General features: G+C 57.1%; 1 protein-coding gene across 1 annotated transcript; it reads right to left on the bottom strand.

Moving 5' to 3' along the window:
- Positions 1–216: 216 nt before the first annotated feature.
- On the bottom strand, positions 217–27,591 carry DACT3 (dishevelled binding antagonist of beta catenin 3). Its single transcript, XM_037884664.2, has 4 exons — positions 27,191–27,591; positions 5,731–5,842; positions 5,167–5,322; positions 217–4,661 (listed from the first exon to the last, which is right to left on the bottom strand). Exons 1-4 carry the CDS (start codon positions 27,410–27,412, stop codon positions 2,983–2,985), a joined length of 2,169 nt encoding a protein of 722 aa, XP_037740592.1. The 5' UTR covers positions 27,413–27,591; the 3' UTR covers positions 217–2,982.

Raw genomic sequence — 27,591 nt, 5'->3', positions numbered from 1 at the left:
TGGGCGAAGCGTTTTTAACAGGGACTGCCTGGAGCTCAAAGCAGCCCATGGACATGGCTGCAGCCTGGAATCTCCCTCCAAATTCTCTATTGGTGTAAGCGGTGGGATGATGCCAGCATGCTGCCATGAAGGGATTGACCCACGCCAGGCACGGGGAGGTAGATGAAATGCCAGGGGCATGGGTGTGGGGATGCTAAAGCCGCCCAAGCCTGAGGTTTGTGGCCTGCTTTCCCCAGCCACACCAGGGTATCTAGCTACTTGTTTGCATACTCACGGACATACACTGTATGCAATGGGGGGCCCCGATCTCGGTCACTGCGTGTCTGGGCAGCGCCCAGCCCGACGGGGACCCTGATCTCGGTCACTGCGTGTCTGGGCAGCGCCCAGCCCGACTGGGCCCGATCTCAATTGGGGTTTTCTGTGTGTTACCATAATAACAAATACGGCTCAGCAACCCGCCCCCTTAACTTTGTGGGTGCTTCAATCCCTGCCCCGCCCCACCCCGCCAGTAAAGCGGCACTTCCACAAATAACAGATTTTTATTTACAAAAACGGGGTGACAGGGAGGGGGAAATTATATATAGAAATACAAGACTGGCAGGGGGGTTTGCCACAGACTCCAGGGAGGTACCTATGTACAGCGCGGACTCCAGAGGAGTTACGATAGAAAATCAGAATAATAAATACGTTCATTTAAACAGCATGCGACACAGTGAACGTCGCGCCCTGGAAGTGCTGGCCCAGCCGGGGGGCAGGGGTCTGCAGCAGGGGACTAACACAAGCTGGGCTCCTGTTGGCAAGTTAATTATCTGTGTAGCGGGCACGGTGTCTATTTCAGGGTAGCGCTCAGGAACAGGCTGGATCTCCTTAGTAACCGGCCCTGGCAGAGAGATGAAACCCACATAACCGGGGAGGGGGATTTTAACTGCTGCTGCGATGGGGCCGGATGGCGACCCTTGGAGAGGGATCCTTCCCGGTCTAGCCCCAGAGTGGGCACAACCCCGGGCAGGGGGAACTCACCCCTGCACCCCAAATGCTACCCTGAGCCAGTCTCAGCCCTGCCCAGGAGGGACCCCTGTCACGGGGGGTGGGGGAGGCGGTGAGCACCGCCCAGGCTCATGGTGTCTCCCACTGTGAGCAGAGACCCAACAAATTGATTGCAGACGGGGAGAGGGGGCAGCGTTACCCAGCTGGGCTGGACTGGAACTGGGGAGCTGGAGGGGAAAGGCCCCTGTATCTCATGCCCCTGGGACCACAATGCTGTCCCGCCCCCACCACGCTCATCAGGGGCTCCTAGAGTATCTGATGAGCTGCAGCGGTGGGAGCATGTGTGTGTGGGGGCGGGAGGTAGCCAGACTCCGTGCCCCCAGGCAGAGACTCCCAAAGGGAGAGGATGGGAGTGCCACCACCCTGAGATCTCTGCACCCTTAATCCGTCACACCGAAGCCCTGGGGCACGATCCACGGGTGCAAGGAAAGACACAGGCCCATCCTAACCCAGAAGCTGCCGTTAGCCTGGTGGGGCCCAGATCCCAGCAGTCCACAAAATCTGCAAGGCGATGAACCGGCTCGGTGCCAGCCGCCAGGGTGTTGGCACACGCTCACTAGTGCCCACAGCGTCACCATTAACAGACCCGAAGAGCTCATCCAATCAGACACGATCGCATCAGCATCACAACCACCTCACCAGCACCCCAAATGCAGCTCACCCCCCCCCATGCAGGGGGCATCACCCCCAGGGCCCACGATTGCACTAGTGCCCCAGTTTCACCGTTAGTGTCTCCGAGGCCGCTCGGCATCAGGATTTTACCACTAGCGTCCCGGCACCAGGGTTTCCCCAGTGCCAAGCGAGGGTCTCGCACGCGGCTCACGTCATGCACCAGGAAGCGAGCGCTCACGCACAATGGTGAAGGGAAGCCAGGGCAGACTGCAGCTCCCCCACCCAATTCCCTCCCCAATTAATTTTAGCACCTGCTCCCCAGCCGCAATGTAACCCACTGACACCCAGCAGCCAGCGCCCCCTGCCCCGTCATGGCATCCCCCTGGCCTTGCAGACTAGTGGGGGGCAGGGGGGCATCTTGCACCTCTGCTAAAAATTAAACCTGGGGGCTTGAACCTACCAGCTTCTGGCCTGAGGTTTGCAACACGGGGCCGGGCAGGGAAGGGTTTGGGGAGGAGGACCTGGTAGCAGGGCAAAGGGGGAAGAGACAGGGTTGCCACCCCCCCAGGATTGTCCTGGACTCTCCAGGAATTAAAGACGAATTTTTAATTAAAGATGATGTCATGTGATTAAACCTCCAGGAATAGGTCTAACCAAAACTGGCAACCCTGGGAGGAGAACTGGACCAGTGGGAAAGGAGATCAGAGGGACCCCAAAGCTGGGAGGGATGACATGCCCCTCCCAAGGTAAGTAGGAGTGGGGGGTGTGAGGTGAGGGAGCTCAGGGGCCCGCCAGACTGGGGGTGCATGGACCCAGGGTGGGTCAGGGGCCCGCCAGGCTGGGGGTGCATGGATCCAGGGTGGGTCAGGGGGCCGAGGGGAATCCCCAGGCTAAGGCAGGTCAGGGTGTAGATCAGGCTGGGGTTTAGGTCAAGCGACATTCCCAGGCTGGGGGTGGGCGTGGGCTGGATTACCCTGGAGGGCTTGGATCAGGTTGGGAAAGGGTCACTCCCAGATTGGGAAGGTAGATGGCGGGGGTGAGAGTCAAGCCCCCCACCAAAGGCCAGGGCGTAGTGGTCAGGGAATACTCCCAAGCTGAGGGAGTAGATGGGGGGGTGTCAGTGCCCCCCAAGCAAGGGGAGTATGGGGCAGGGTTTGTTGGGGGCCACCACCAGGCAGGGGGCATAGACCGGGAATGGGTTAGGCTACCCCAGGCTAGGGCAGTATGGGGCAGAGTTGGTTGGTGGGGTGGAGGAGGCTGGAGAGGGTATGGGTCGGGGGTGGTGACGAAGGGGGATTAGACCCCCCACCCAAGCCCAGGATCTCACACCGTCGTCATCACTTTCAGGGAACCCGAGCGGAAGCGCATAATTTTCTTCTTGAGGGCGTGGGAGGCCTTGATCTTGACGAAAACCTTGGGCCGGCCGCCGGCCTGGCCGGGCCCCGCGCTGGCGACCAGCTGCGGCGAAAGCTGCTGGGGCCAGACCAGCCCGCTGCTCTCGTCCGTGTCACTGGAGCCGGTGCTGAAGGCGGGCGAGCCGCCCTCGCTCAGGCTGGACTCGCTGTCGCCGTAGGCCAGCCCCTCCTCCAGCCGGCACACGGGCGCCCGCCGCGCCCCGCCGCCCCGCCCGCCCGAGCACTCCGAGTCGCTCCCGGCGTAACCGTACAGCACGTTGCGGGGGGGCGAGGGGGCGCCCGGCCCGCTCCGCCCCGCCCGCCGGCTCCGCCGCGGCTCCCCGGCGCCCGCCTCCTCCTGGCAGATCTCTGCCGTCGAGCGCCACTTCCGGTAGCCGGCGGCGCCGGGGTGGGGGCGGCGCTGCCGGGACGGCTTGAGCACCACCTCGTCCCGCTCCACCGTGTGGTACTTGGTGCCCGAGGTGCCCGGCTTGTTCAGGAGGCTGTTCTCCGACTGAGAGCGCGCCGCCTTCTTGCCCCGGGGGGAGCCTTTCCTGGCGCTAGCCCGGCGCCCCCCTGGTGCTTCCCCCCCTTCCTCGGTGAAGCGGCACTTCTTGGGCATCGCCGCTGCCCGAGGCCTCTCCCTGGGCGTCACCGGGGCCCGCTCTGGTGACAGCTCCACCGAGCGCCCCTTGGTGAGGGGAGGGGGCTTCTTTTTGGCGCCTCGGTGGGCCTGCTGGGCGCGGGGCGGCTGCTGGGCCGGGATGTACTGGGCCTTCACCATCTGGCAGCCCCCGTCCTCGGTGCAGGCCAGCGGGGGGCGGCCCCCCCTCTCCTCATAGGGAGCGGGTTCCTGGCCGTTCCTGGCGTGGGCACCGTCCTCGCCCGGCCCCTCCTCGTAGTGATCCACCGACAGGGCAGGCCGGAGGTGGGCCAGTGCCTGCAGCTTGGGGGGCTTCTTGAGGCTGGAGTGCGGCGGGGCGTAGCCTTCGGGGGCCCCCTTGCCGGCCAGCGTCCTCTCGGCCGCGGCGTCCCAAGAGGACCAGATCCGGGGGGCCACGCCGGCCCCGCCCTCGTAGCCGCAGGGCGAGGGGGTGCTGCTGCCCCGCTCCATGGCTGGGGGGTGCTTGCGCTCCGCCTGGGGGGCCAGCAGCTCTGAGGGCCTCTTGCAGAGGCTGTTCTGGCGGGCCACTGCCTTGGGGGGCGGCTCGGCGTTGAGGCTAGTCCGGGGCTTGCCGCCCCGCGCCAGCTGGCTGCGCCGGCGGATCAGCCGCGAGATGTAGCTCTCCACCTTGTGGCAGTGAGCGGCCTCGGGATAACAGGGCAGCTCCTGCCCCCCGAACTCCTCCAGCCCCCCGGCCTGCTCCGCCCCATAGGCCATGCCCGGTGAGAAGGGGGTGGCGTCATAGAGGCGGCCGCGGAGCAGCGGGTTCTGCATGGCCACAGCGTGAAGGGGACTGGGGTACAGGAAGGGGTCCAGGCTGTCCCGGGGCGGGAGGCGCGGGGGCGGCTCGGAGGGGTAGTCCTGAGAGCTGGAGTAGGGGGCCGAGTAGGAGCGGGGAACCATGCCCCGCCCGGCCCCGTCTTTGACACTGCTGCCCATCTCGCCTGCGGGACAGAGAGATACGGACTGAGAGACAGACCCACAAAGGGAGGCTCCAGCTGGAGGGGGGCAGTGCTCAGGCCCCCTTCGCTCCCATGGGGACGAAGGAAACCCCAGAGACAGGCCTGCCCCTTTCACCACCCCCCAACTCTCTTCAGCCATGGCCAGATGGTCCCTGACAGCCCATCCGGCCCGGTATGCCCCAGGACCCGACCACCAGCCCCATCCGGCCCGGTATCCCCCAGGACCCGACCCACGGCTCCGTCCGGCCCGGTATCCCCCAGGACCCGACCCACGGCTCCGTCCGGCCCGGTATCCCCCAGGACCCGACCACCGGCCCCATCTGGCCCGGTATCCCCCAGGACCCGACCACCGGCTCCGTCCGGCCCGGTATCCCCCAGGACCCGACCCACGGCTCCGTCCAGCCCGGTATCCCCCCCTCTGCCCACCAGATCAGCCAGGCGACCCCCAGCCCCGCGCTGGTCTCTCGGGAGCCAGGCAGCCGCTCACCCACGGACTTGGGGCGCTCGCTGGCGTAGCTGCCACGTGACTCGGCCTGGCCGATGCGGGAGCAGGAGCCGGAGATGGAGGGGAAGCCGGAAGAGTCCCCGAAGCAGGAGGCCGGCGAGTCTGAGGCCACCGCGGAAGAGGCACCCTCGTAGAAACCTGCAAGAGATGGCAGCTGTGAGCTGGGGGGCAGCCAGGATGGATTTGTGGGACAGCCACCAATTGAGGGGGGGGCAGGGATGGGGGATAGGAAGAGGCAGCCCTGAGCTGGGGGGCAGAGATGGACATGGGGGGGGCAGCCATCAGTTGAGGGGAGGGGAAGAGGCAACCATCAGCTGGGGGGCAGGGAAGGGGGAGGCAGGTGACAGAGACGGCTTGGGGGGATGGGAGCAGCCCACGGGGCACCAGCCAGCCCGTTCCCTGGGCAGGTCTCAGCTTGGAATCTGGGGTGTGAGAAGCAGTTTTGGGGTCCCACTTCCCTGCAGGGATAACCCGGGGTGAGGATCAGCTGCATCTCTCCCCCAGTCTGAGACACACACCCCCATATCACACCACCGGGGTCCCTACCCGAGCTGGGCCAGCTGTCCATCTCGGCCGCCTCCCCGCAGGCCTTTTCGGGGTGCAGCCGCAGCCCCCCCACTTGCTGCTCCAGTTCCCACATCAGCCCGGGCAGCGCATCCTGGAAAGGAAACCGAGAGGGGCAGGATGTTAGTGAGGGATTGATGCTCCAGCAACAGGGGTCTTCCAAGCCTCCCTATTTGGGGGGGTTGAACTACCCCCCTCCAACAGTGCCCTCCACTCAGAAGCCACTGCTGCACATCACCCCCTCAGCCCCCTCCCAAAAATCAAGGCTCAAACCCCATCAGTGGTAGATAGTTGGGGGGGGTCAGCTAGCCCGTAAGTGCACCCCTCATGTTTACATTCAGTTGAACTTTGCACCCCGAGGGGGGTATCATGGTGGGAGGGGGATGTGCTGCTGACAGCCCACATGGGGGGTGGGGTAGGGTCTGCTGGGTGACCTCTGACCTCCAGACAGATGGGTGGGGGGAGACAATGAGACCCATTTGGGGCTGTCGCTCAAACTCTGCTGGAGACAAAAGGGTGGGGGGAACGTCCTCACCCCAGAGAAGGGGGGAAGCTGACAGCTCCAGGGCTGGAGGGGGAGGGGAAACAGCCACCACCTGGCCCACTGTATTGGGATACCCCAACCCCCACCCCCACATCTGGGGTGCGCAGCCGCCCAGGGAAACAAGGCCCAAGGAGCCAGGAGATGGGCCCCAGGCTCTTTGGAAACTGTGCTGGCCTCTACCCTGCCCCTATAAGGTCAGGAAAGCAGGAGGCAGCCAGATCCCAAAGCTCCCAGGCCCAATGGAGGTGGGGGGAAGCTTCCTGAACTCCAAGGAGCCGGGGTGGGCATGAGGGTGGGGGGTGTTCTGACGGTGCCAGAGCCAGTCAGGATGCGGGGGCAAAACAAGAGAAGGAGAGGAAGAGAAAAGAGGAAAAGGAGGAGAGAAAAGAGGGAAAATGAGAGGAGAAAAAGGAGGAGAGAGAACAAGGGAAGGAGAAAAAGAAGAGAAAAGAGTGAGGAAAAACAAGGAGAGAGAAGGAGAAGAGGGAACAAAGGAGAGAAGAGAACAAAAGCGGGGAAAGAATGAGAGGAGAAAAGGAGAGACGATGTCATGAAAAACACCTTTATTCACATCAAATTTCATTAAAACTTTTTAAAAATGTTCTAAAATACCGAGACAGGGATAAAACAAAGCACAACACACCCAGCAGACATTAAACTTGGATCCCTAAAGCATCAGCACCCCCAAGTTCACACAAACTCTTAACACCCCACGTCAACCGAACAGCGTCCTGGCTACAAGTCAGTTCGTAAAAGGTGTAATCAGCCCGCTGCCCGGGCCACCGTCGGCCCTGGCGCGTCCCACGGCGCTACCCCGGCCCGTCGGTTCCGGTGAGATTTCTAACCGGCTCCCCTGCGCCAGGAGAGAAGAGTGAGAGAGAAGGAAAAGACAGGGGAGGAAAAAAAGAACAGGACGGACGAAATCGAACAAGAGGGAGGGAGAGGGAAAAGGACAGGTGTGTTGGGACGGACGGACAGATGGGGTTACGTGGGGACGGACAGACAGAAAACACAACAGGAAGAAAAAAGGAGAGAAGGGAACGAGAGGGGAGAAGCAGAGAAAGGAAAAATCTCCTCCACCCCTCCAACATAGACCCCGTTTCCTTGCCATCCCAATGGGGGGGGGGAGAGCTCCCCAGCCCTGGGGACACGTGCACACACAGGCCTCCCCCCCCCCACTATCTCTGCTTCACACCTGGATGCCTTCCCCTCTGCCTGGCTCAGAGATTGGGGCCGGGGGGGGGTTGGGTTCATTTATCACGGCTCCTGGGGAAAGGGGGGGGCGACACCCGGTCAGCGCCGGAGGAAATAAATTATTCCTACTACAACGGCAACATCGATGAATTCATTACAGTGCAGGGGGCCGCAGACAAAGGGGCCGTGGGGGGGAGTATTCCCAGCCCAGATCCACCCCCCCTACTCCATAAATTCAGCCCTCCCCCACTTCACAAGTGACATTCTAAATCAGGGATTTATCCTGCTGCTCTAGGGACATCTGATAAATGCCCCCCCCCATTCCTGACCCTCAACTCTGTATTGTCCACCCAGCACCTAACCGGCCCCCTCTGTTTCCACCGTCTGTCTCCCAGAGGCCCTGGGCGTCAGGCTCATGGGTGAAGTCCAGCCATTTTGTGAAGAGGCTGGATGTAAAAATGGTAAATTTCCTAACTAAGCTCCCCCTCTCCCCCCCCCCCCCACCCAAAACAACAACACTGTAAAACTCTGGGGGGACCCGAGGGTTTGTTTTCTTCAGGTCTTTTGGCTTCAGCCTAGCAGCAGAGAAAGAGAAAGGCTGGTGAAGGAGGGGGAAAGGATAGCCTAGCGGCCAGGGCCTCTAGCCTCCGACTGAGGAGAGGGGGGTTCACTTCCTTGATCCACCCCAGCCTCCCTGAGTGACCTTGGACACAAGGCTCTCTGTGCCTCAGTTTCCCCATTTGTACAATGGGCATAGCTGCCTTGCCTCACAGGGATGCTGTGAAGATCCTTCCGTTAAAGTTTGTGGGGTGCTCAGATGCTATATTAACGGGGCAAAAGCAGGACCTGAAGTGAGGTGGTTGTTACATGGACTATCCAGAAGGGGGCAGCACCCACAAGCCAGGCCAGAATTTCCACTTAGAGACCTCAGCGAATTGGGTGCTGAGGTCCCAGGTGTGGATGCTGGGCTTTGGAAAACCTAGCCCTCAATGGCCTTGGCCCCTGGACTTTCTGCCCCATCAAATCCTCCAATGGCGCTAGTCAGGTTTTCATCCTACTATCCCACGCCCATCCCCACAGTGTCTGGGCACCTTATTATAAGGGTGCGTGTGGGCACCCCATTAAGTACACATGGAACGGTTGTGCCGGATCAGGACTGAAACGACCTGCATGCATCACCCATGCGTTAGCTGCACTTTCCCCTTGTTCAGACAATCCAGCCATGCAGGTCCCACAGCCGAACCGGCAGCCATCAGGGTTTTAACTGCTGTGTCAGCTAGACCTGCTCTGAGCTAGGCCGTACGGGGGAAGGTTGGCAATTTGACAGTCTAACCACTAAATCATGCTCCTCTCCCAGAGTGAGGAATGGAACCCAGGAGTCCTGGATCCCAGCCACCCCCCTCCTACCCACTCCAATCCACTAAACCCCACTCCCCTCCCATAGCTGGGAACCCAGGAGCCCTGGGAGTTAAAATGCCAGCCATAAACGTCTGACAGCGTGGAAAAAAAATTTTTCAAGGGGGCCTTTTAAAATAAAAACCAAATTATTGTCTTTGAGTTACGAAGGTCAGCTAAGGGTCTAGGCCCCCAACTGGTGTAAATGGGTGTCACACTATTGGAGTCAATGGGCCAGATCCCCAGTTGGCACAGCAACACTGGGATGAACAGAACCAGATCCTTAGCTGGTTCAAGTCAGCATCACTCCACTGGCACAAACAGCGCTGAACGAATTTGCACCAGCTGAGCTCCTGGTCCAAAGATTTTTAATCCTGAAAAAGACTTTAAAATCACCCCCTAGGAAGTGTCAGATCCCAGCAATGCCCCATATTACCCAGCACCCTGCCTCCCCGTGGCTAGTTCCAGATATTTTGGGGGCAGGTGCGAGGCACTGCGGATAGGACCGTGACCAACTAACCCACCTACGAGGGAAGTTATCCCAACCTCCATCCGTTTGCAGTGGGCTTATACCCCAAGGCAGGCAGATTTATATCCCATGTAAATTTTCATCCCGGCACATGTAGCCGCAACCGTTCTTATTATGCCTATAAATGGCTAATCCTTTTTGGAATCCTGCTAAGCTCTGTAATATCTGGTGCTGGCGCATTTCAAATATCTAAATCCACACACACACACAAATGGGTTTGAAAAAATCAATCCCGAATCCAACTGCCAGGAGCCACGATCAGCCTCTGGTAAAGGATGGAGCTGAAAGATACATCCTGGGACACAACGGCAAGGAGCACTGGATCTGTGATTTGAATGGGTGTGTTATCGGCAGCCCAAATAGCGATGTCAATTATTAAGGTTGTCTGACAGTTTCCATTATAAGAGCCTGTTTTCGGTTACTTATAACTTTAGCTATTCAGGTTGAAATTTTCCCTGCTGGGTGTCAGCCTCCGGCTGAATTTTTCTGGAAAGTTTCAGGTAAAACAGGTCAGCTGTTTTTGAGAACAAAGTTAGGGGGAAATATAGCGCTTTGCCCATGCTTCCAAAAAAAATATTTTTTTTTTCTTCCAACCATTTGGTTGAGAAGCTCTAGCGCCTCCATGCTTTGGGGCAGGGACTTGAAATCTGGCAGAGGGGCCAGGGATGTGCCTTCTGCTGTCTCCCTGAGAATCTGTCCTGTGTCCCAACCAGACTGCCCATGCACCATCCCAACAGAGCAATTGAACATGCTCCAGCTCAGGGCTGCAGGGGCTGAGTAGGACTCCTGGAAATTGCTCCTTGGGGATGGGGGAAAGGGGCAGGGCAATGCAGCACAAAGAACAAGGAGATTCTCTCCGGCACTCTGAGCGCTCCCCCTGTTGGCACCATGCAGCATGCAAGAGGAGACAGCTGCCAGGCTGGAATGCAGAAGGGTGAGGAGTCAGGAGGCTGGATGGGGGAACAGAAGAGATGCAGGTAGGGAGAGGGAGAGAGAAGCGGCGTGGCATAGGAGGAGGACCAGTCATGAGGGATTTTGGTGTCAGCAAATAGCTGTGAAACCCACAGTCAACACGTGTCTCTCATCCCCCTCTAGTGTCAGATCCACATAGAAGATAACAGCTTACTACTGCTATCAGGACTGCACTTTGAATCAAATGACCCCAACCCTGATGACACCCCGCATGTGTGAAAGGGTCAATATGGCTCCACAGGATGAAATCCTCGCCCCTCCCAATTTTTAAAATCATAGGAAATTACATTTTTTAAAAACCCCTGCATTAAGAGACCTGCTGTATATTTAAATCTAGCCTACTTTCCTACTGGCTTCGCGGTTAAGATTAGTTGCAGCGCAATATCAGGCAACCTGCCTCCGGGAAATGAATCTGATCTGGTTAGAGATTGCAGAGATCCTATTAATGCGGTGGGTTTCCTGTCTGCATTTCACCTCGCTCAGGAACCCTGAAACATAGCTGGGTTGTTTTCACTCTGATTCTAATCGGTTCCACTTCTTGCCTCTCGCCAGCACAAGGCAGCAAATATAATCATTCATGTATGCGGCACTTGCTACCTCCAGAATACTGTATAAATATTAACCCTTTCTGCTTCCCAGCTCTGCACTTTCCTTGGTTTACAAATTGGGGAAACTGAGGCATATTGACTTTCCCTACAACCAGAGTGTCAATGGAAGAGCTAGGAATAGAACCCAGAAGTCCTGGCTCCCACTCCCCGCCTGCTCTCATCCACTAGACCCCACTCCCCTGCAAGATCTGGGAATAGAACCCAGGAATCCTGATTCTCTTGTCCCTGCTCCTCCAGCAATTAAATCCCATCCCTTCCCCTTTAAAACTAAACATAGCTTGTTCAGGTCTCCCAAAGAGAGCTCAAATGAGAACCAGGTGTGGGGCTCATCCACATTCATTCTGCACAGCACCACTGCTCTGAGCTATCCCCCGCCAAATTAAAGATCGGACCGGGGAGAGCGTATGGGATAAATTACCGAATGGAGCCACATACAGACATTGTAGGGGGGGATACATTTAAACAGGACACCCTGGAGCCACAGTCAGAAAGGCAGAGGAATTGTGACAGTCTCAGCCATACTCGGGGCTCTGTGAAGAAAGGGGAGGGAGGAGATCTGGGGTGGGATTGGTAGAAGCTCTGCAGGGAGTGACTACGGGGCGGGTGCTCTACTGTGGTGATTCAGAGATTTTCAGCCCAGAAGGAACCATCATTCTGATCAGCCTGTCTGACCTGTATTACCTAGGCCAGAGAATCCCACTTCCAGCCCATATCTTGTGGTTGAGCTAGAACGGGAAAGAAATGTCCGATTTCAGCATAAAGCCTCCAAGCGGTGGAGAATCCACCACTGCCCCTCAGTCAGTTGTTCCAATGCTTAGTTCCTTTTCCTGTTAAAAACTTGAGTCTTGTTTACAGTCTGAATTTCTCTAGCTTCAGCTTCCAGTCACTGCCTCTTGTAATGGCTTGTCTGGTAGGTTACCAAGCCCTTTACACCAGAGATCTCCCCCACGGATGCTTATCCACCCAGACCAAGCTGCCTCTTAGGTGTCCTTTCAATAAGCTAAATAGACTGAGCTCCTTCCCTCTCTTGCTGGGAGGTGGCTTTTCCGGACATCAACTTGCTCACCTTTGAACCCTCTGTGAGCTTCCCCCGCTCGTGTCTGGAGTGTGGACACACTATCCCAGTAGCTGTATACAGAGGTAAGGCTAGGGGCTGGCCAGAAAGCACAAATCCCCCTCCACAGAAAATGTCAAGGTTTCAAGTTTTGTTTTTATTTCACGCTGGAACGAACCGAGACCTTTTGAAATTACTCACAAAAACACCACAGGGGAGAGAGAGAGAGAGAGCCCCCCACCCTGGAACAGCCAACAGCCCAGAGTTAGGACGCGTTCCTGGGATATGGGACACCCAGGTTCAAGTCCTCTGGGAATAGGACTGGTATGAAGAAAGGGACTAGGGAAGCGCTATTTGCCTTCACATCACACAAGAACCAGGAGGTCGCCCAATGACATTAATAGGCAGCAGGTTTAAAACAAATGAAAGGAAATATTTCTTCATCCAGCACACAGTCAACCTGTGGAACTCCCTGCCAGAGGATGTTGTGAAGGCCAAAAGTATAACCGGGTTCAAAAAAGAACTAGATAACTTCCTGGAGGACAGGTCCATCAATGGCTATTAGCCAAGATGGACACAGGAACAACTCTGGGTGTCCCTAAACCTCTAACTGCCAGAAGCTGGGACTGGACAACAGGGGATGGATCACCTGATAATTGCCCTGGTGTGTTCATTCCCTCTGAAGCACCTGGCATTGGCCACTGTCAGAAGACAGGCTACTGGGCTAAGAGGACCCTTGGTCTGACCCAATATGGCCATTCTAATGAATAGAACCCAGGAGTCCAGATTCCCAGCCCCACCTGCTCAGCAGTATCCCTGTTTTACAAATGGGGAAACTGAGGCATAACTGACTTGCCTAAGATCAGAGAGGGAATGGCAGAGCACAGAATGGGACCCAGGAGTCCTAACTCCCAGCCGCCCTTGTTCTAACCCCCTGCACCCCACACCCCTCCTAGAGCAGGAATAGAACCAGGCGTCCTGACCCCCAGCCCCCTGCTCTGACCCACTAAACCCCACCAGAGCTAGGAACAGAACCCAAGGGTCCTGAGACTCCCTGCCCCATCTTGCTCTAACCATTACTCTCCACTCCGTCCCTTTAAAACTAAACATGGATTGTTTAGTTCTTCAGCTGAGAACTAGAATGAGAACCAGGCATGGGCCAGCCCAGGGAATTGAACCGGTGTCTCCCATTTCCCTGAGGAGCACCCCACCCACCAGGCTGGAGAATCAGCCTCAGTCTCACCCCTTTGTAGAAGTCATTAACTAGCCACTGGGCCAAAAAGAAAGAGATTGGGTAGCCCAGTGGTCAGGGCTGTCGCTGGGGATACAGCAAACCAGGTTGAAGGCCCTACTCCAATGCCAGCCAATCAGGGCCTTGCACTTGAAATGGATACTCAGACGGTTTGTCAGGTTGAGGATGGGATTGACAGGTGCGTCTACACTGCATTGCTAACCTGGGTCTGTGGAACCCAGCATGTGGACTCGGCCTTTCGAAGCCCGTGCTTGAGCGTCCACACCACTTACAAGTGCTGGGCTGGGGTCTCTCACCCATGCCAACACGTCCACACTGCACTACGTGGTCTGCAGCCCGACTCTGTGTCCACACTGCAAAATGACGGGGCTCAGGCCTGAGTCACACCAGGAGCGGGGCTCTGATGCACCCCACTAGCAGGGTCCTCAGTGAGTGCTTGCTGACCCAAGACAGAGTAATTTGTGTGTGGACACAAGGGGTGGGGGGGTAACTGGGCTCAAACTGGAGTCAGAGCCTGGACTTAGTGTGCAGTATAAACGTGCCTGGCAACAGCCACCGTGACCCCTCCGTCTGTTTCGGAACCAGTGCTTTCCAGACTATAGTCCCCCCTGTAGTTGCATTCTTTGCTCCTAGACACACGATCTTGCCTTTGGCTGCATTCAAACACATGTTTGGATGTTGGAGCAACAAGGAGACAAAGACACAAGCCAGACCTCGGCAGAGCCGTTATCGTCCAGCTAACAGCCATAAGCAGGGAGGTGGACGCAGCGGAGCTAAAGCAGAGATCGCGGCAACCAGAAATGGAAAAGTACCAACAGATCCCGTGACTTCTGAGCACCAGGGCTAGGCTGAATCCAGCCGGATCAAACTCTGCGCCTTTCACGGCTCAGGACAAGGTTAAAAAAGGGTTAAACCGTAGAATTCAGTTTTAAGTAAAGTCAGTGCAGCATCCTGCAGAGCCAAGGGCCAGGCTCTGGATGTGCGGCTAGCGCAGCAAATGGATGGTGGCCCCAATGCCGTGCGAGTCTCTAATCTGCTTGCCCCACAGGCACTAGGATCTGCTGGGCCGGATTGGACCAGCACCTCCTCTTGCACAGCATCGTGGGGCCCGATTCCCAGCTATCTACCCCCTGTGTTTGTGGCAGTGATGGTGGGAGGTGGTTTTAAGCCCCTTTGCGCAGTGCTCCCCACCGCCCCGGCATATTCTAGGCCTCCCCCAGCCCCCGGTGTTAGCTAGTGCAGCCTCAGGGCTGCTCTAATTCACACTCTGTTGCCTCTGGAGGACAGAGAATAGCCACAGAGCAGTGTGCTCTGACAGTGCCCCCGATCCACCCTATGTCTGGGGGCTGGGATCCAGGTCCTCTTACCCCAGCTCCACACTGGCTGGGGAGACCCCCTTGTGGAAGAGGGATTCTCAAGGGGCTGTTTCCACCCATTTTAAGTCTAGCTGGGCCTGAGCATTGGAACTGTGTCTGTGACAGCAGCAGCTGCTTCAGAGGAAGGTGCAAGAACCGCCCTTCCTCCCCGCTTCCCCCACCCCCGGTGGGCAATGATATACCCAGCCAAGAGCAGAAGTTCCTGACAGACCCCTAGGTTAGCGGGTTTGCGCATGCCCTGAAGCATGAAGGCTTATATCCCTTTTACCAACAAACTTCCTATTCTTGTTTCATATAGAAAACTTCTAACCCTTCCTTTAAAATCCTGCTATGCTCTTGGCCTTAATAATATCATGTGGCAGGGAGTTCCACAGGATACCACGGTAGGGGTTTCTCTCTCTCTCTCACTCTCTCTCTCTTCCTGCCAGGTTTCAATGTTCCACCCTTCACCGAGCCAGCGGCCAGAGGTGACTTCAGATTCATTACACCTACTAGCAGAGGCTGACCCAGAAGAGCAGAGACAGGGGAAGCGTCTCAGCCCCCATTCTCATCTCCCTCAGTGGGAGGACAGAGGCATGGGCTGGTCTCGCTAGGTCTTTACACCCCCCTCCCCCATATTTCAGATCAGCACCTGGCTTGCAGGTTTAGCCCTCTGGCTAGTAAATCTCCTAGCCTGGCCATATTGGCTAGCATATCCAACATTGGACTAGTCTAGGAGGTAGAAAGGTTGGACCAGCTAGAGGCGGCATGGCTCAGTGTATAGGGCACCAGACTGGGAGCTGGGTGCCCTGGTTCTATTTCGTGCTCTGCCCAGACTGTGAGGCATTAGCAAATCACTTCTCTCTGCTTCTCCTCCTGCCTAGACTGTGAGCTCTTTGGTGCAGGGACTTTGTGGCCATGCAGCACCTGGCACAATGGCCCCTGATCTCCACTAGGTGGTACTGTGATATACAGTGACAAATAATAATCCAACGTTGGCGATTCTTGCACTTCAAGACCCAGCTCCCGGAGTCATGGGAGAACATCTGCTTCCGTTTTTTTTCCTTAATGAAGTAAGGGCTTGTTTAGATGAACTGTTAGCACATGGCAAGCTGGAGCATGAATCTACCTGGCCACAGCCTGCCATGCACTAACTGTCGCAGACTGCGCTTTGACCTACCCCAGATCTATGTCTGTAGGGCTTGTGGTAGGGGAGACAGAGCTAGAAAATGGGACCCCCTAAAGGCTCCAGAAGGCAAATGGAGAGAACCCCCCCCAACCCATTATTTGGGAAAGTCTGCTGATAGCATGGGGCCATCTCATGATTCTGGGGGGGAAGCTGACACATGAGTTTTGGGGCTGGCACCACCCCACAGCTGAATGGGGAGCAGGGGGGAAGCCTCGCTCGTCACCATGAAATCTCAAAGGGCTTTACAGAGGAGGGCAGGATCACAACCCCCATTTTACAGCTAGGGAAACTGAGGCACCGCCAGCCAGCCACCCAGTGGCTGAGCCAGGAAGAGAACCCAGCTCTCCTGGGTCACAGGCCAGTGTTTTAGCCACTAGGCCACACGGCCTCCGGCACAGGGGAGGTAGCAGGGCAGGCCAAAGCACAAACTGCACCAGCCCGGCGCTCCAGCATCACTAAGCTGCTGTACTAAGCAGCTAGTTACTGCCGGTCCCTGGGGTGCAGTTCAGAGCAGATTGCTCTCCTCCCCGTTGCAGAGGGCTCCTTCAGCACACCGGATCCTGATAGCCAGCAGCCGCCAAGGGGATTGCAGGCTATAATAAGCTTGAGCTTTGTATCGGTTCTCTCTGTCTCGCTCTGGCATTCCCTTAAAGAAGCCGCTGCTCAGCATTCTCCTCCTCCTCCCTCCCCCCACTGGCAAGAGGAGAGAGAGGACAGACCATAAAAGTCTATTGGATGGAAGCATAGCTCCCATTTCTCCGCAGGAAAATTCCTCTTGGACAGTCAGGGCTGCTTTCCCGACCGGAGAAACGGGGAGGCTGTATTCAAAAAAAAAAAAAAAGGAACAAAGGTTGGAGACGTACGTTGCACACACACGTGTGTAAAAAACACCCAGCAGAGAGAAAACACATGACCCATAGGGACAACATTTCGCACCAGCATTCAGGATTCCTGGGTTTTATTCCCATTTGCGTGAGAGAGTGGTTAGAGCCAGGACAATTGGAAACCAGGACCCCTGGGTTCTATTCCCAGCTCTGAGAGGAGAGTGGGGCCTAGTGATTAGAGCAGAGGAGGCTGGGCGTCGGGACCCCTGGGTTCTATCCCTGCTATGGGACTAGTGGTTAAAGCAGCAGGGCTGGGAGTCAGGACCCCTAGGTTCTCTCCCCAGCTCTGCCACTGATGCCTTGAAGGAGTTGCTTTCCTCTCTCCGTGCCTCAGTTTCCCTTCTGTAAACCAGGGGGTGGGGCCATAATACTAACCCACTTTGCACCAGGTGGCTGAAAAGCACCATACAAGTGGCAAGCATTAAATGATTTTAAAACAGAAAAGAACTTAAATAAACTTCCTGTTGCTTATAAGTGCTTCATCCCCACACCCACCGTGGGCACAGAGGGCCAGGCTTACAAAGGGAAATAGATGCCTCAAGATGCAGAGGGGCACCGAGCAGGATTTTACAAAAGGGCCTGACCAGGTGAGGTACCTAAATCCCCTGGGCCAGTGGCTTTAGATTCTTGGGCACCAACTCTGCCCTGGTGTAGGGGAGTGGACAATGAAGCATCCCACACTATGTATAGGACTGAAATTTCCTAAGGGAGTTAGGCATGTGAATTCCAAAAGCATCTAATTCCCCTAGATTATTTCCCAACCCTAATTTCTGGAACGAGGTTTAAATCGTTAGAACAAGAGCTTGTTAAAAAAAACCCAGGTGCTCCCATAGCAACATTTAATTCCTGCAAAGCTTTCGCTTCACCAACAAGGAAAAGAATTACAATTTTGTTTGGGGGGTTAAAATTAAACCACCGATTTTGACGTAGGACAAAATTTCTCATCTTCTATGCTTCCAAAACCAAGTTGCAAATGACCATTAATTCGGGGCTGGTACTGATTCCTATCTCGATGAGGGCGGAAACACAACATCCTTTCCCAGAACAAAAATCCAGGCTGGCTTAATTTGATGGAGTCTTGAATGAGCATTTCTAGGATCCAGAAGGGACCATTGTGATCCTGTGGTTGTGACCTCCTGGATAACCCCAAATTAATTCCTGTTTGAACTCGAGCAGGTCTTTTAGAAAATCATCCATTCTTGAAGAGACGCGTCACTTTGGAGGTGTGGAAGGGATCTTGGTAGAAACAGGCTCGGTTTCTTATTGGCAGTTCCACGACTGAATTTCTTTAATTAGCTAGATATGGGGAAATATATATATATGGAGAGGGGGAAATTTCTCTTATCAGGTGAGCATTAGGGGTTGCATACTTTTCTTCAATACCAAATGCCGTTGTGTGCCCTATTCTCTAAGTAGTCCTGGTCCAGGGCACGTGATAAAATCTGAATACATGTATATTTCTCTCCATAGAGGTGTGTGTGGTTTATATGCCAAGAAATGATTTTCCCCTGTTAGGCTATGGAAGACCTTAGAGGGATTTGCACTTGAAGCCGGGCTCTAAACGACTTTTGGAAACCTTACTGAGCTGTTACACCATTGATTCTCACAGGAGTTATGCCATGGATGATTTAGCCACTGCTATACTTAGCAACATCCCTGGCTGTGCATTCAGCATCTTCTCTGCGGCTTTCCGCCCCCTCGGTAGTTTTTTTTTTTTCCCCCCTCGCCTTCTTAATTACAAGGGATATTTGCATAAAAGCAGATTCTTTTGTTCCTGCGGCATTTAACAGCTGCTAATGCCTCCACCTGAACTGAAACCACAATCAGCTGCGCAGCACGGCGTGGTAATCTTTCCAGCAAGCCACTGACACGCTCAAGAATGACAATTTGGAGAAAGGTCTGTGGTAGCTCGGAACTTCCCACCACCAACAGGGATAGAACCCAGCGCCTCCTGCCACAAAAGCCCACCTGGGCTGAAGGAGAATCTCCCGCGAGGTAGGTGTTAGCAGTACAGGGCTTATGACACTCATCAGAGCTGTCCCAAGTGTATCCAGAAGACGGCAATGCTTGGATATTGTTACACTGTTTCCCTAGCGGATCTCAAATCTTTTCACAAGCTGTGCACGCACACCCAGCAGCAGCAATCGAATGCAGCCACCTCGGGGGGGGGCAGGGGGGAAGAGTGCACAGCACAGGGGTGGGGTAGATTTTTGGCCAATGGCACCAGAGCAGACCCCTGCCCTTAGACAAAGATTTTTTTTAAGCATCTACTCAGAATTCACAAGCTCTCCTCCTTCCATCTGGGCCTGCTACACACCCTCCCGTCTCAAGACAACAATGTTTCCGGTAACAAGGTTGGCCTCATGGTTAAGACAGCAAGAGACAAAGGTTCAAGTCCCGGCTCTGTCACAGACGCTCCCTGTGTGACCCTGGGGACACTGAGGTGCAGCACTTGCCCATCTGTAAAATGGGGTGCTGTGAAGGTCAGGTGCTCAGTTACCATGGTGATGGTTTTGCACAGTTGCCGCGGTGATGGGGACCATACAAGGACCTAGCTAGACAGAAGTTCCGTGTGTGATCGCGACGCAGAGGGTACGAGACGGGGACGGACTGCGCTGGAGAGGACCAGACTGGGGGGCAGCCCTTGCATATGCTTCCCCAGCTGAGAAGGGCGGCCAAGGTCATTGTGACTGGTCCAAGAAGACATAAGAAGCTCTCCTGGCTGGGTGACCCAACTTATGCCTCTACTTTGGGGTTTCCATGTTGGCTGCATTTTTCTTCTTCTTTCTTGTGTTTCCTTGTCTGAGATCAGGGCCCCGTCGGGCCGGGCGCTGCCCAGACACGCAGTGAGCGAGATCGGGGCCCCGTCGGGCCGGGCGCTGCCCAGACACGCAGTGAGCGAGATCGGGGCCCCGTCGGGCCGGGCGCTGCCCAGACACGCAGTGAGCGAGATCGGGGCCCCGTCGGGCCGGGCGCTGCCCAGACACGCAGTGAGCGAGATTGGGGCCCCGTCGGGCCGGGCGCTGCCCAGACACGCAGTGAGCGAGATCGGGGCCCCGTCGGGCCGGGCGCTGCCCAGACACGCAGTGAGCGAGATCGGGGCCCCGTCGGGCCGGGCGCTGCCCAGACACGCAGTGACCGAGATCGGGGCCCCGTCGGGCCGGGCGCTGCCCAGACACGCAGTGAGCGAGATCGGGGCCCCGTCGGGCCGGGCGCTGCCCAGACACGCAGTGACCGAGATCGGGGCCCCGTCGGGCCGGGCGCTGCCCAGACACGCAGTGAGCGAGATCGGGGCCCCGTCGGGCCGGGCGCTGCCCAGACACGCAGTGAGCGAGATCGGGGCCCCGTCGGGCCGGGCGCTGCCCAGACACGCAGTGACCGAGATCGGGGCCCCGTCGGGCCGGGCGCTGCCCAGACACGCAGTGACCGAGATCGGGGCCCCGTCGGGCCGGGCGCTGCCCAGACACGCAGTGACCGAGATCGGGGCCCCGTCGTGCCGGGCGCTGCCCAGACACGCAGTGACTGAGGCGGGGAGGGGGTAATGGGGTCTGCTTTGGGGTCAGATAGGGCAGGGGCTCCCAGGAGGAGAGGGTGTGTTGGGGGTCTGTGCAAAGGTCAGTTGGGAGGGGGCTTACTGAGGGTGGACAACAGGGTCTGTCTCGAGGGCTCCCTGGGTCTGGGGGAATAATGGGGTCTCCGCTGGGGTGAGATGCAGAGGAGGATCCCTGACGTAACGGGGCCCGCCCTGGCACCAGCAGCTTCCCTGCCCCATCCATCCCGCTAGCTACAGCTCGCTCCCTCCCTCCCCCGACAGTCCAGGCCGGAGTTTCGCTCCTTTCGGCACAGCCCCCCCAGCCCAGCGGTTATGGCCCATAAGTAATAAAGCAGAGATAAGGTGCAGGAGGGACCAGTGGGGGAAGGGAGGCTGCTCACCAGGCAGGAGCCTGCCCCCTTGCATCCCTTCAGCACCCCTCAGCGGCCAGGAATGGGGCTGGGGGGTGGGGAGGGCAGGCAGAGTGAAACAGCTCCAGCCAGCCCAGCCAAGGGGCCCAGTCTGCCCCCAGCAGCCACCGCCAGGCCCCCTGACCATGCAGCTGTCGGCTGCCACCAGCCCTGCATCATGCAGACAACTCTCAGCCCTCCCCCCTCCCACTGATTTAAAGTCCAAGCTCAGCTCCCCCTCTGTAGCCAGGGGCTCACCCCCGCCCCTTCCGGGATCTTACAGCTACTCCCTTTGCAGCCGCTTTTGCTTCGATTCTGCAGCCTCCCCACCCAAGATCGCGCCCCCCCCACCCACCCCCGCCCCACTGCACGGTCCTGCACCATCTGGGCAGGATCATTACCCCTGTTTTACTGACGGGGTGAGCGAGGCCCAGGGAGAGGTAGCATTTTGCAGAAGGATCCCACCGCCCCCCCACCCCCGCCTCCCGGCCCCCAGCCTCAATTGTGAGCTGCCAACGGCTTTTGCCTTTGAAGAAGTGAGGAGCAGAGAGGAGAAATCAGACTCCTAGCGGAAAGGCAGGCCCAGCCGGAGCCAGTGGGGCGGTGTGTGTGGGGTGGGGGGATGGACGCTGCAACCGGGGACGCGTGGCTGGGCTTTGCTTTGTCTGAGCATCTCTCCCAAGGAAACCCTAAACCGGGGCCGCTCCGGACGCCAAGCCGCAGCCTCGCGCACCGTCATGTCTCAGGCATGAGCCGACCTCAGAGCGCCGGCCGCCGGCCCATTCCAGACGACTCACGTGTTTCCCCACCACCACCGACAAGACTCCCACATGCCCCAGCTCCAGCTGGAAGGCAGGGGACCGACGAGGCCTGCCAGAGCGCATGCCGGACGGCCTGTCACTGAGACCCAAGCCAGCCCGGAATGGCCAGGCCAGGGCTAAAGACACTGACAGCGCTAGCCACCGGCACTCCCCTGAGGAAGTTCACCACACCCGGGGAAAGGGGGGTGTCCTAACTTCCATCAGCCAGGGCACCTCCCTGAGGAAGCTCACCACACCAATCTGTGATGGTGTCAGAAGCCCCCCTCCCCTACACACACACACACACGGGGGGTGGGGGGGGAGGGCCAGCACAGCTGCACAGATTGTCCATCCCCTAAGAATTGTATATTTTTCCTGTCCCGAATTGGGAAGAAAAGTCAAAAGCCTGAAAATTTTCACCAACCAGCAATCCAAAAAGAAGAAGTGGAAGAAGAAGACGACGACTGGGTCCAACCGAAAGATTTTGTGTTGATTGAAACCTTTTTTATTTTTATCTGCCTTGTTTACATTCCCCCCCCTACAAATTAAACTTCAAATTTCCCTTTCGGCCCCCCGCCCCTCCCCCCCAAAAACCCTGGAGCTTTCTCATTTTGGAAAACGTGACGACAGGGAGGTAGTGACAATTCCTAACCCCTTCCTCCCCACGCAAAAAAATAAATAAATAAATCAGGAAATTTGTCAAAACAAAACAAAAACTTTCCCACCAAAATATTTGGGTTTCGACATACTGACGTTTCCCAGTGGGGGGGGGGGGGGGGACATTTAATTGAAAAAACTCCCAACCTTCTCTGAGGGAGGAAGGAGCCTCCCCATCTCAGGAAGGGACCCCAGCCCAGCCAGAAGATAAAGACCAAAGAAATAGGATGGTTGAATGCGGGATCCCTGCCCAACACAAGAGGGGGCGGAGTCATGGCACAGGGGCAGGGCCAAGGAAGTGCCCCATGTGAGGTTGGGCCAGCACTCTGGACCCCTGGCCTTGGGGTCTAGCTGGCACTGCTCGGAGGCAGCTCACCACGCCACTGACACACAGTCAAGATGGGAGGGGCAGAGAGGTGTAAGGAGGACACAGAAGTCCAGGCAGCCTGTTCTCTGGCTGACTCATTCCCCCCCCACCACCATCACCGGAGCCCAGACACTCTTGGGGTGACAGCAGGACTCGTCGGCCCATTATCCCACCGCTGGAGCGGCGTTATCAGCACCAAGGCATGCAGCTTGTGTCAACGGTGGGAAGAATTCACCCAGCGCTCAGCATCCTGATCTGACTGCAGCCTCGTCCCCGGGGCCGCACCCACCCACCCCCCACCGCCTTTCCTCAACGCAAGGTCCAAGGAACAGCTTCCAGACCAGCTCACCCCCGCCCCACCAGAGAATCTCATCACTATGCAAAGCAGGCGCCTCTCATTGGCTGCTGGCTGCTCGCCCCATTAATCCCCTGCTGGAAGACGCTACCAGGCTTTTTGACAGCGGATCCGCAAACGTGAAGTCGATTTAATTAAAGGGGAGGGGGGAGAGAAAGAGCAAAATCTTTTTATTTAATCAGTAAATAGCTGGCAAAGCTGGAGCTGAAAGGGGGGGGCGGGACGGGCGGATGCGATGTACCAGGCCAGGCAGGAACCCCATAGCCCTGGCAGCAGCAGAAGGGACCAGTAATGCCAGCCTCCAGAACAAGACTTTTAGGGGTCCAAGCGATACCTGGTCAGAGATGGCTGCACAGGCCAAGCAGTGAAATCAGCAAGATAGCACATCCAGGGCACTGAAAATACAAAGCACCTTGCAAGAGGGTGGGGAAAATCAGGACTCCTGGGTTCTACCCCAGCTCTGGGAGGGGAGTGGGATCTAGTGGTTAGAACAGGGGGGCTGGGAGTCAGGACTCCTGAGTTCTACCCCCAGATCTGAGAAGGGAGTGGGGTCTGGTGGTTAGAGTAGCAGGGCCTGAGAGCCAGGACTCCTGGGTTCTACCCCCAGCTCTGAGAAGGGAGTGGGGTTTAGTGGTTACAGCAGAAGCATTTGGTGCCTCGAGTCCTGAGTTCTCTTCCTGGCTCTGACACAGATTTGCTGGGTGATCTGTCTGTGCTGTGCCTCTATTTCCCCTATATGTAGAATCCACCCAGGTCACTACTAGGAGGAAGCTCACCAAGCCACTCAAGTCCTGTAGCTGCCCCTGCTGCAGCAGTGCTAAGCAACATTAGAGCATGGGGCTGGAGACGAAGATATTTGCTACATCACATCAGCCCAGCACCCTGCCACCAGCACCAGTCAACATCCAACGCTTCAGAATCAACCATCCTCCTGGCTGAATGCACTGCAGGGGCAGGTGAGGAATCCCCTTCCTGACCCTGCTCCAGGGACCAGCTCTTGCCCTGGAGCATGACCTTGACTACTCTAACTCCCCCGGCATGGGCAGCAGTCTGGAGCACAGGACAGCAATGTTGTCCATCTGTCCGTCCTGCTGAGACAGGGAGGGGCAGAGATGCACCCAGGGAAGGACTCCAGTGAGAATAGCCTTAGCAGCCACTTTCCAAGAGATAAGCTGGTTCCACGTGCCCAACAGACACCTTTGCCCAGGGCTTGTGAGCAGCTTATTACACAAAGTGACAGGACCCACACAACATCCCCCGACCCCACTCCAGATGTCGCTGAGGATAGTTTGGTTTGGTACTGCAGGGTCTTAGGTTAGAGCCAGCTAAGAGGTGGGACAGACCCCACCTGAAAGGGGGTTCCAAAGAGGATGGATCTAGACTGTTCTCAGTGGTAGCTGATGACAGAATGAGGAGTAATGGTCTCAAGTTGCAGAGGGGGAGGTTTAAGTTGGATATTAGGAAAAACTTTTTCACTAGGAGGGTGGTGAAGCACTGGAATGGGTTACCTAGGGAGGTGGTGGAATCTCCTTCCTTAGAGGTTTTTAAGGTCAGGCTTGACAAAGCCCTGGCTGGGATGATTTAATTGGGGATCAGTCCTGCTTTGAGCAGGGGGTTGGACTAGATGACCTCCTGAGGTCCCTTCCAACCCCGATATTGTATGATTCTATGACACCTGACCCATACACCAGGGAAAGGCAGCCTGCCCCATTCCTCTCCCCCAGATATGGTCTCCTCAGACCAGAGAGAGACCTGCCCCACCCAGCACTCACAGCTACAAGCTGAGCTCTGAGAGGCAGGACACCACCGTGAGGATGCTCACCACACCGCTGAACCCTTCCCAGCTAGGACACCGCACTGAGGAAGCTCACCACAACCCCAGCCCCTCCCTGGCTAAGACCCCACTGCAAGGGATCTCGCCACACAACCAAAGTCCTAGCTGACTCCGGCACAGCGACATTGGGGTGATGGAGGAATCTGCCACTTCCAACGATGACCGGACAATCGCGTGTTTTGTGAATGACACCCCCTCCATCCTTTTGACTCCCACCCCACCTGCTTTCCCCTCTGAGCGGGCTGAGGACGAGATGGGGGAGGATTGCACCAGAGGAGCTGACAAGCTCTGACTGACAGACAGACAGACACCCCGCGCCCCAGAGGACTTTCCATAGTACTACAATGAAGTCAGTGAGCAAAGCTTGATGTACGCCAGCTGGGGATCTGGCCCCACTGACTCCAATGGAGTTACACCCAATTTACCCCAGCTTGGGATCTGGCCCTGCACTGTAAGGTCTTTGGGGCAGGGACTCCCTATGGCTTGTCCGCATAGTGCTCAGCACAATGGGACCCCCCGATCCCCAGTTGGCGCCCCAGCTATGGCAGGACTAAAGACCAGTCAGACCTCAGAGGGACACCTCACCTGCCATCTCCGGCCTCCCCCTAGCTGCCTTGTGCCAGCATATCCCCACGGCCCACAGGATCTTTCCGTTCACCCGCACATGGAGGAGAAGACAATAGTTGCTTAGTCTAATTTGGTCAATGGCAAGACAGCCCTTCCCCCACATTAGCATTGGGGCTGAGCGCAGACTGAATTCTGTTTCTGAAGATGCCAAAGCAGAAATGATCAATGGTCTGTTGAGTGCACTGTCCCCACTACCCCCTTCCTTGCTGCACCAGAGCAGACCAATGGGCCAGTCTAGAGCCACATTCTCTCCTGGATGGCCTGGAGGATGCACTTAACTGTGCACTCGGATTGGGTGCCTTCCTGACCATCAGCCAGTGATCAGCTCTGAAGCATGAGGGTGAGTTTTTGTATTAAAAAACAATCTTAACTTTTTTCCAACTCCTACCCAAGCACTGTGCATTGGTAACATCCTGTGGCAGGGAATTCCACAAGTTAATTTTGTGCTGCTCAGGAGAACATAGGTGTTGGAACTAGAGGTGCTGGGGGTCCTGCCACACTCCCTGACTTGAAGTGGTTTTCATCATATATAGGGTTTACAGTTGAGTTCAATAGCTCTCGGCACCCCCACTATAAAAATTGCTCCAGCACCACTGCGGGAGAGAATTAATGTTCTTCTACTTTCAGTTTATCGCTTCGCAATTTCACATGCCCCCCCTTTTTCCCCTGGAGTCTATCCAGAGGTATCAGGAATATCCTCCTTTCTCTAGCTCTCAGGAAAACCCCGACACTAAAAGCCCAGTTTCTATTATACATAGTGGAAGATCTACCAACTAACGCCTCACGGTCACACAATAATTCACTACTTTGTTGCTTACCGGATTCATGTTCCAAAAGCAGTTCTTAAACTGCAAGCCCATCCAAATCAGGAAGAAAGGCTGGCCCTGGGTTGCTCCTGTTGGGAACAGAGCCCTTGAGGCCTGACTCCCAGTCTCCTGCTCTAACCACTGACCCCACTTCCCTCCCAAAGCTAGGGATAGAGCCCAGGAGTCCTGGCTCCCAGGCCCCCTGCTCTAACCACACTGCCATAGAGAAAACACTCTCAAATCAACAGAGTCCAACCACAGGGCAGAGGACAACGTAACCTCGGACATGGTGGTGCCATCAGCTTGAGTCAGGCAACAGGCCGGGCCCAGGGGCTCCCAGAGGCCCGGGGTCTGAGATGTTTCAATGAAAGTTAAATACAAAAGGAAGGGGGAAGGGGGAAGCCTCCTGCTCACCTGCCCCAGGAAACAGGGGCCCCCCTGCCCCCAGAAAACACTAAAACTGCAGAGCTAGGGGCCCCATCACCCCCAGAGACCTCCACAATCCACAGCTAGGGGCTCCCCCCACAGCCACTCAGAACAGCCCCATAGACCCCCCCCCATGCCCCCATAACAGCCCTGTACACCCCCCACTGAACAGCTGGGGGTCCCCCCACACCCTCATAACAGCCCTATACACCTCCCCCCCACTGCACAGCTTGGTGTGCACCCACACCTCTTTAACAGCCCCATACACCCCCATAGAGCCCCATATTGCACAGCTGGGGGCTCCCCCACACCCCACAACAGCCCCATACACCCCACACAGCGGGGGGCTGCCCCCACACCAGCCCCATTTACCCCCCACACCGCACAGCAAGGGGCTGGCCACACAACCCGTAACAGCCCCGAACACAGACACCCCCACGGCCCACCGGGGGGCTCCCCGCCCCCCCGCAAAACAGCCCCCCCCCCTCGCACAGGTGGGGCTCCCCAGAGCAGCCCCATACACCGAAGCAGCTATGGGGAGGCCGGGCACAGCCCCCCGGAATCAGCCCCACGGTGCCCAACGAGTCCCGGCCCCGCCGCCCCCGCTCTCCGGACCCGTCCCCAGGCGCTCGGGGCCCCGGCCGGGACTCACCAGCTGCTCCTCGGGGGCCGGCTCCGCAGCGCTGCCCGGCTCGGTCTCCCCGGCCGCCGCCTGCTCGGCGGGCTCGGTCCCGAGGCGCAGCGCCTGCCGCACCCGGCGCTCCTGCCGCTCCCGCAGCAGGTGGAGCTCGCAGAGCCCGGCCAGGCTCCCCTCCAACCAGCCCCGGAGCCGGCCCCGCTCCGGGCTCACGGGGAAGGAGAACGCCCGGATCATCCCCCCGGCTGGGCTCCCGCTGCTGCCCCTACGGCCCCGGCCAGCGCAGCCGACCCGCTCCGCCGGCGGCAGCTCCGCGCTGTCACCGCCTCATCTGCATAACCACCACCCCCAGCACAGCCATTGGCTCGCCTGCCCGGCCTCATCTGCATAGACACCCCCCAGCACAGCCATTGGCT

The sequence above is a fragment of the Chelonia mydas genome, chromosome 23 (assembly GCF_015237465.2).
Source record: "Chelonia mydas isolate rCheMyd1 chromosome 23, rCheMyd1.pri.v2, whole genome shotgun sequence".
NCBI lineage: Eukaryota > Metazoa > Chordata > Testudines > Cheloniidae > Chelonia > Chelonia mydas.
The sequence above is the reverse complement of the archived record's forward strand: the minus strand, read 5'-3'. Positions and strand labels throughout refer to the sequence as shown.

What these genes read in the sequence shown, in the direction of transcription:
- DACT3 (XM_037884664.2), bottom strand. Translation starts at nt 27,412, where the DNA reads ATGATCCGGGCGTTCTCCTTCCCCGTGAGCCCGGAGCGGGGCCGGCTC. An exon ending in CGGCCCCCGAGGAGCAGCTG is followed by an intron (nt 5,843 to 27,190) that starts GTGAGTCCCGGC and finishes TTTCCTTTCCAG; the next exon opens with GATGCGCTGCCCGGGCTGAT. An exon ending in CGAGCGCCCCAAGTCCGTGG is followed by an intron (nt 4,662 to 5,166) that starts GTGAGCGGCTGC and finishes TCTGTCCCGCAG; the next exon opens with GCGAGATGGGCAGCAGTGTC.